The 9,335-nt window shown below is 31.0% G+C and overlaps 1 protein-coding gene and 1 long non-coding RNA gene across 3 annotated transcripts; both read right to left on the bottom strand.

The window, feature by feature from the left end:
- Window positions 1–1,877: 1,877 nt before the first annotated feature.
- On the bottom strand, window positions 1,878–3,053 carry LOC144998552 (uncharacterized). Of its 2 annotated transcripts, none has more exons than XM_078958299.1 (3): window positions 2,621–3,053; window positions 2,282–2,540; window positions 1,878–2,104 (listed from the first exon to the last, which is right to left on the bottom strand). In XM_078958299.1, exons 1-3 carry the CDS (start codon window positions 2,903–2,905, stop codon window positions 2,085–2,087), a joined length of 564 nt encoding a protein of 187 aa, XP_078814425.1. In that variant the 5' UTR covers window positions 2,906–3,053; the 3' UTR covers window positions 1,878–2,084. The 2 variants fall into 2 exon arrangements, with proteins under 2 accessions (XP_078814425.1, XP_078814426.1); XM_078958300.1 differs by having other exon boundaries at window positions 2,282–2,528; window positions 2,621–3,052.
- Window positions 3,054–7,258: 4,205 nt separating this feature from the next.
- LOC144998554 (uncharacterized) lies at window positions 7,259–8,626 on the bottom strand. Its single transcript, XR_013660364.1, has 3 exons — window positions 8,353–8,626; window positions 8,129–8,252; window positions 7,259–7,465 (listed from the first exon to the last, which is right to left on the bottom strand). It is a non-coding gene; the product is annotated as an uncharacterized LOC144998554 (long non-coding RNA).
- Between the last annotated feature and the right edge of the window lie 709 nt (window positions 8,627–9,335).

Consider the following 9,335-nt stretch of genomic DNA (forward strand, 5'->3'; position numbering starts at 1 on the left):
ACCATTGTATTAATAATATAGTATTTACATTGTATTCAAATCACAGCTTGATTGACTCCAAAAGTAAATAGCAAAATAAAGACTTGAAGCTACTATTCTTTATCTTCTCGAACCCTGTGCGTGTATCTGTCTACTATTTTCCTGAGAATACAAGTAGTTTTGAAAAACTATCAACATTTAAGTTGATGAGTTCATAAGCATTTGGTATGTAAAAGTATGTTCTTTGTTCCTTGAAAACGTAAGTGAGTTTATCCCGAAAATCCTATATTTTCTATAAAACTAAATTGTGAGTTGTTTGCTTGTAAAGTAATTGTGTTTATCCCGGAAAATCCTATATTTTCCCATAAAACTGAATTGTGAGCTGTTTGCTTGTAAAATAATTGTGTTTATCCCGGAAATTCCTATATTTTCCATAAAACTGAACTGTGAGCTGTTTGCTTGTAAAGTAATTGTGTTTATCCCGAAAAATCATATATCTTCCATAAAACTGAACTGTGAGTTGTTTGCTTGTAAAGTAATTGTGTTTATCCCATAAAATCCTATATTTTCCATTAGTTGAGTTGTAGTCTAATATGTTCCTAGACCGAAAAGTACAAGTATTTTCAATACTTAAAAAAGATATAACTAGTTTTATTTGTATGTAAAACCATTTGAAGAGATGTGTTTTTACGTAAAAATCCACGTATAGTCATTATCATATGAGTTTTTATAACCGTGTTGAAATGAATTGTCTACCTTGACATTCTTCAGGCATCGAAAAGTTATGATATCTGTCACCCATAACCTGCTGGTCTGGCTGTAGCTATTAACCAAGGTGCAAGATCATCAGTCTCGTATAAATATCCCGATGGTTTATTCTATCTTAGCAGAAGTATGATATTGGTGTTCTTGAGTGTGCCAAAATGTTGAACTACAACCTTTTTCTGACACCTTATAGAGGCCATTCACAAACTAGATTTGGAGGAACCTATGTAGCCGACCCTATTTTATGTTGCACTCTAGTAGGTGCCCTATATTATCTAATATTCACTCGTTAAAATATATCTATTTTATGTTGCACTCTAGTGTCGACGATTTTTTTTACTATTTCACATAAGAAGGAAAGTGATGGTTGTGGTTCACAGAGAAAGAAACACAAATCTTGTATGTCGATAGGAAGGAGAAAGATGAGGAAGATGATAACGACAACACAATATGTGGTAAGGATGATAGTGACAGACCAGAACAAAACTATAGTAGATATAATGGTGACGGACCAGATCCTTGGCTAATATACAAAATGACTACGAAAACCCACACACAAAACCCTAATCTCAAATGGGATAGTAGCACTAGCGCTTCTAGACCGGCGACAACGACGATTGTTCTGGACCGAAGTTGGAGAGATATAGAAGAGGGGAGGGAGATAATCGAATAGGGTTTTATTTGGGGGTGTGTGAGGTTTTTTCATTTTTCTCTTTTTTTAATTAAAAATTAAAATTAGTTAAAAATAAAATATAAAATAAACTTAAAATGGTATTATTGTCATGTGTGTAAAGGACCAATCAAACATAAAATGAAATCACATGGACCAAAGTGTAATGACTATCATAGATGTTTTTTTTAATGAAAAACATATTAAACTATTTCTAAATTATTTCATCTAATCTATGTTCAGGACTTAAACTCTCTGACTTTAAAAAGAGAAAACATCATCCTTGGGTTAGAAACCCTTTGATTAATGATTATGATGTTAGAAACCCTTTGATTAATGATTATGATAGTTATAATTGCTTCTTTCGCAACCAATCGCATAATTTGTCTTTACTCTATAATTAATAAACGAAAGATGAAGTACTGGAGTCTGTTTCGTGAAAGGTAACGATAACAAAAAGACCAGAAAAATAATTAGTCACCGATTAATTAAATATTGCATTAATACAACAAACACCTAAAGTCTTCTATCTTGAAACATAAAGGATGTACACGAAGCTTTCAGAATCATAATACGTGTCTTAAAACACTATTCTGATCATCCATGATCAGATTTTCACGTGCAGTTCTTTTAAAAGTTTAGAAAGGCTTCATCCTCAAAAATACCATCTTCAAAGTTCTAAGACCACGACTGTTGCAGAAACACACAAAAAAGTCATATCAGATAAACTGAATTCATGAATGACTGACTTTTCCATGTGCAATATCGAATCTATATAAGCAATCAATCATTCTTAATTACAAAATATAAAAGAAACTACAGTTAATTTATAAGAACGATTGATATCATATCACTGAAGAAACTTACAGTCTGAATCGGTTGTGATCCAGCTTCCTGATCCTGTTGATCTCAGGCTTACAGAGCTCGATTTGCCATCGGGGTCAGAATGAATTTCAGTGTTAACCTTTTCTTCATTCCTATTCGAAGACAATGCAGAAGAAAATGTAGAACAACTCTCGACTTCCCATCTGAAACTAATCTTTGGAGAGTCATCGGTCATTTGATCGTCATTTTGTAAAGTTTTAACTGTCGTTTTGTTTCTAAACTGCGATACCTGAAAAATAATCTACAGAAATAAATCTCTAATGATCCATAAAACAATATTAAAAAAAGATTATGGGATATGATAGTTGCATGTATACGAACCTTTCGAGCTATGTATTTCCCACCTTTGTCAGATTTTGCAGCAGCAGCCCATCTCAACAACTCTAATTTCATTTTAGAAATTGTTTTTGTTTTTTCTCCTTTTTCTTTCTTCAGATCAAGACTCAGGTTTACGTTCTTCGAGGATGACAAAGTTGTAGTTGACTCGTAATTGACTGGCAAGACCTTGTTTCCCACGCGAACTACAACGACATCGTCTTTCTTTTCGGAACCACCAAACTTTAGCCCTCGAGCAATATCTTCTTTCTTCATCTTCATGAAGTTCATTAATTAAACACTTGAATCCGACTGGATTTCCTCCAACCTAAACTCTCAACATGACTAAGATGTGGCGATGGTGGTGGTGGTGGTGGTGGTGGATGAGGAGGAGGGAGGAAGATGGTGGTCCTAGAAGAACCAGTGTAGGATCTGTTCATGATGTGTGTTTAAGCTTTAATAAAGAAGTAAGAACATGGTGCCCTCAATGATTTTGATTAAAATATGATTAGAGATAAGTATATTAATTATGTTAATTTTGGTTATAATTTTAATTATTATATAATAGTTTATTAATATTTTTATTTTATGAGTGAAATTTATATGGTATAAAATACACGAAATTATGGGTGTAATTTTATCGTATGCATGTTAGATTTTTGTTACTGTTAGATAATAATGAATGTCACCACTTATAATAGTGTGTTACAATTAATGTTCGAAAAATGATGAAAACTTATAAAATGTAACGTAGAGGGAAAAAAAATTAAAAAGAAGAATAGTGCGGTGGGGAAAATTGGTCAAATGGACAGCTGAAGGAGATCTAGCTGTGCTGTCTGCGTGTGTCTGTGTGTGCGTGATGCCAAGGATCAAGATTCCCACAAAAACAATGCAAATACTATTTTGGGTTCAATTTGTTTTAGAGAATATATAATCATTTGATAATGCTGATTAATTAACAGATCGATCAACGAGTTAGGTAATATAAGACTAATAAGTAACAGATCAAACTAACGTCGTATTTACACGTAAATGATTAAATGGATCAATATTAATTATCATCTTAATTAAGTGTTAATATGTTTTTGTTTTCTTAGATTTTGATTCATAAGCTTCGTTTATTTTATTGATATTTTAGATGTTTAATTAAAAGTTGTACATATATTTTGTATTCAAACTCGAACAAGATTAAGTCGAATTTTAATTCGTATAATTTAATTACTTCAATTTGTTAACGTAAATAATATTCTATGAAAGTAATGTTAAGAGTGGGTGATGAATCTAAAGGAGATGATTAAAGAGGGACAACCAAGCAAGGTTGTGGGAAATGTGTGTGTGATTGTTTTTTTATAGAGACAACTATGTGGCGGTTTAGTCCATTACTTAATACTATTAATATTGAAGTTTTTAATCTTAAAATTATCAATATGATTAGAACAAGTAATTATAACACTAATTTTATATTACTTAAAAACTTTTTATACTTTTTTTTACAATTTTCTTTAACTTTTTTTTAACTTTTTATAAACTCTTATACACAGTCCTTTTATTATAAAAAAATCACTAAATGTTGTAAAAAAGTAGTAAAAAATTTAGATAAGGTTGTAAAATATGTTGTATAAACGTTTATAAAAAGTCTTTAAAAGGTCTAATTTAGTTTTTAAAAGTCTAAAAAAAGTTGTACAAAACTTAAATTTGTAATAATAATAATAATAATAATAATAATAATTTATTTTTGATGAATTTGTAAAAAAATTGAATCAAATTCATAATAAATTTAAAATCTAAGTAAAAAGTGTAAAATTAAAATATAACCACCTACCCAAACAAAAGTCATAGAGTTTGTTACTTTTTGTACAATGTGGTGCATATTATCATTGGCAAATAATGGTAAATGCGACTTAGGCGGCAACCATATGTTCTTGGCAATGTTTTAAAAACTGGTTTGAATCGGCCGTTCGAACCGGTTAGATCGAGAACCGGTGGAGAGAACTGTTCAACTATCACCGGTTTTATATTAATTTCTGAACCGGATTAAACCGGTCGATCTTTAGAAAAACCCGGTTGAACCGGTCAAAATAAATCGGTTGAACCGGTTAAACCGAATAAAAGCATATGAAAAAAAATCATTTACGTAATAAACTTTTATGATTTTTTTCTTCAAAACTATTTAGTTTTCTCTAAATAAAAACATATGATAAATGTTATAAAGTTTTTTGATGTTGTTATATTCATCTAAAATTATATTTGGTTTCGATATTATATTTTATTTTCTTTTTGGCGTATATGGATTGATGTAAAACATTAAAACTTATGGTTATGTGTTATTTTAATGTATTTGGATTCATTTACAACTTATTTCTATGTGTATTTTTAATGTTTCAACTTGTAAACATCGAATTCATAATTTATATATGTATGTATGTGTAGAAAAATAGAAAAAAACATGAAAAATATAAAAACCGCTCCACTCGTCGGTCGAACTGGTTGAACCGGTAATCGGTCGTCATACCGGTTCAATTAAAAAACCGGTTTTAAAAACATTGGTTCTTGGTCTCTCGTCGATGTTTTCCATGGCAGAGGTGACATCATCTCGGAGGGAGGTTGTAGTAGCAAGGGTGGTTTTAGTATAGGGCACGTAGTGGCACGTGCCTCCGTTGACTTTTCCGGATGTAGTATAAATATTTTAGAAAATTTTCGATTTTTTTTTTCTATTATCGTTCAACCTTTGACTTTTGATGTAACACCCCTACTATGAAATCTTGTATCCGTCCCTGCAGTAAGGACACTCACGATGAAGCACCGAAGACGTGAGAGAGATACAACGAGAAAAAAAAAGAGCAGGGAAGAAGGATGATAAAGACGTCTGTTTGAGAGAGAGAGAGAGAGAGAGAGAGAGAGAGAGAGAGAGAGAGAGAGAGAGAGAGACTACTTTAATAGCAAATTAGTTTGGCTGATTTTGTGAGAGAACTTTTGAGAGAGTTTCTACTTTAATAACAATATTGCGATATTTAATCTAAATCATTAGAAACTTCGATCTTATGGTCTAGATTTGGTTATCAGTGTTTGTATCACATATTGGGGTTCTCAGTGTTTGTATCACATATCAAGAATTTAATTTTATCATAATCAAGCGGGATTCCAACCCGAGACTCTACCTCTTGGATCCTGCCAAAGGAGCGTTGCCCCTTTGGAAACCCCAGACACAGGGGAGCTGCTGATTTGTCATCAAATCGACTTCTAATTCGATCTTTTATATATATATATATATATATATATATATATATATATATATATATATATATATATATATATATATATATATATATATATATATATATATATATATATATATATATATATATATATATATATATATGCACTCCACACATACTTGTACATATATTAGAATACAAATTATGAAACGTCTTAGTTTAGATGTTAGTTTCAATTACATAAAATGACATGGTGAAACTAAAATCATTAGTTTATTTTGTAGGTTAATTATGGTGTTTATGTTACCGCAACTCCAAATAAACAAACCATAAACTATTATATCCAACTTTATGTCAAAAGTTAATAATTAACTAAAGTGAAATTGCAAATGGTTTAGATAAGTTATAAAAATAAAATGAATAAAAAAACGATAGAAAAAGTAATTTAACAAAGACACGATGCATACTGTTTTAGTGAAGCATAGAACTCAATCTTGGTCCTTATATGAAAACGATCAATGGCCAAGATTACAGAATAACCACACAGTTGCATGTGATTACAAAACTATTAGTCCTCTAATCATAATCATGGGAAGAACTCTATTACACGGTTTTGCTAGAATCGACTGCAAGAGTTACTCAATTTTCCAGTGAAGGCGAAGCAATTAGATTCCATTATCTTTAATTATTTTTATTTATATTTTATAAAAAAAAATATTTATTCAATTATGACATAAATGTAATGTGAAATTCTTGAATAGCATACTTCCGACTCAAATGATGAATCCAGTAATTCTTAATGAAAATGAGTATTTTAAAATTCAGACAAAATTTACTTGTCTGTATACTCTTCCATGTGATCTTTTAGGTCCCAACCAATTACCGTGGTCCTCTCAAAAGTTCTCATGATCTCGATCATACCAAACCAATCATATTAAATTTGATAATTGCTATAATCGACTAAAAATCAATTCTTGATCCTGCTAGGACCACAAAAGCATAAAAAAATATATATATCAATCTTTGAACACTATCATTATGTTTATATATTTCATGCTAAAAAGGCCTAAACTAACATTGAAAGGAGTTGCGATTCGGTGTATCTAGCCCTAATTTTAAGGCCAAAATAGATTTTTAAAAAAAAAAAAAAAAAAAAACAAAGGAGGTCTTCTTTGGTAAATTGAATAGTCAAAGGAGTGAGAAAGCAAAATTACACTTTCTATGCATGTTGAGTGGTTTGGGCATATGGAAACATGATTCCAGGACAAAAGACAATGAGGTGCAAAATTAAAGATGATGCATGCTCACCTCACATGGGTCCTTACAAATTCATTTATAATTAAAAAAGAAATTAATAAATTTGAGAGTGGATGAGGGATGCCAAATTACCAACGTGGAAATATGCTCTTACCAAATAATATCTTCTCTCTTTTAAGACTTCAAATCATGATTTAGATTTCTGGATATGTAATTACTTTAGTAACCCTTTAGGGACGATTTCGTAAATCATAATACATATCTTTATCATAAGATCAACAAATACAAATTTGCCCTTTGGAAAACTCCCCTATCTACAAGCCACCTGTCTTTTCATTCTGGATGTGGAGAACCACCAGGGACCAGCTGCATTAAGACACTGAATAGATAAATACTGTTAGAATTGATACTTATAGTGACATTTGTTTTTGAAATGTAAGGGTAAAATGGTCATTTAGTATAAAGGAAGCAGAGAAATGTCAAAGGGACTATGCAAAAATTATGCAAGGAACCTTTAAAAGATGGAAAATAGTCTTTTAACAAAAGAAAACATTGAGGTGCAAAATAAGCATATAGTGCTAATGAGAAACACGGGTTAGAAGCATCTTTACTCATTAGGTAAGAGGTAAAACATGAGAAATCTTTCCTAAACAATATAACTTAAAGACGAGTTAGAGTAACTAATATTACAAAATAGAAGAAAAGCAATACGATATTAACCATCATTGAAGTTCTTTGACGTTTCAAAATTTTCAGAACTTGCACATCTTTGATATGTTGCTAAGCTGCTGATAAACCATATTTTGTTCATGAATAGAGTTTGCACCCTGATCCCCGATGTTCACAACATATCTTCTCTTCCAAGGAAAAACAGAAGAAGCTAATTCTAGGGTTTAATAAATCGTAAAGAGCAATAGCAAACAGCTCTCGGGTGCAAAATAGATGTATAAACTCGACTTACCTATCTACAACTGATAACATTTTTCAGGAATAAATCAACATATAGCCAAAGAGATACAGAGAGAGAAAGAGGGGTACTCACTACTCTGTAACGTCGTCGAGTACCATATTGACCTAGACATCAAAACCCTTGAGAGTACCAACGAGTTCTTTGTCGCCTTTCATTATCACCCAAATCTTCTACCCTATGCAACGATCTATCAAATCTGCATCACCAGAAACAAAGAGACGATTAAGATTTAAATGAACAATTTTGGAACCTTGCCATTTTCTTTAGATTCTAAGCAATTCTAACGATCACTATACATATTTGTAATGGAAGGAAAACCCTAGCGACGGTGGGGGTTTTGCATTGACTGCCGTTGACTTTCAATTTTCCGGCGACTGGAGTGTCTGTTCGCATTCATTCCTTCTCGTCTGGTTCATGAGTAATAATGCCGAAGGCGAAATCAACAACTCATGCAGATTGGCAATGAAATTTTGGGGTAAATAATGTCTATGAAAAATCAAAATTACTTTTCTAATCCCCTTTTATTCCCATCTTTTCAGATTCAATTAAATCTTTCTCTTGATAGATCGGAAAAATTATTTGATTGACACAAAAGAATGTGCCGTAAGATATGTTTTTTTTCCGAAAACCTTAAAATCATATCTTTCTGACTGAATGGGCTGGAAAGACAATTATACACCAAACCCGGTCTCTTTCTGGTTTCTTTTCCAATCAGATAACTTTCTCAGACAACACTTTACCAGACAGTATTTTTCCAGACAGAAACTATCAAACGGGACCTTATACTTATAAGTTGACAAACATATTTTTTTTACTTATTACTCGTATAGCTCGGTATAAGTTATTTTTATCCAAACACTCTTTTCAGTTTATATCGTTATGAAACCGGTAATAAATCAAAAAGCTTGTCAGACATCCCCTAAATGTTAATCAAAAGAAAATACTGGCTTTTAACATTTTAACTTATAAACGACAGTGTGAAATGAGTGTTTTTAGAAAAATGTTTTAACACTGTAATAATAAGTTTATAATGTTTTTTTAACTTTTTAACTATGCATTAACTTTTTAACTGTAAGCAGGTTTGTGAAAAAAAAAATGTTTATATATATTAATTCGATTCTAATAATATTTTTTACAAGTAAGCCTTTTTACGAATAAGTTTTTCTTTACTTAATAATTTTTTTTATAAAATATCTAATGGTTCATCAACATTTAAAATATTAAACCCTAATAATGAGAATACATTAAATCATATCTAATGTTTCAACAATAATTTAGT

Source organism: Lactuca saligna, chromosome 5 (genome assembly GCF_052625555.1).
Source record: "Lactuca saligna cultivar CGN05327 chromosome 5, ASM5262555v1, whole genome shotgun sequence".
Classification (NCBI taxonomy): Eukaryota; Viridiplantae; Streptophyta; class Magnoliopsida; order Asterales; family Asteraceae; genus Lactuca; species Lactuca saligna.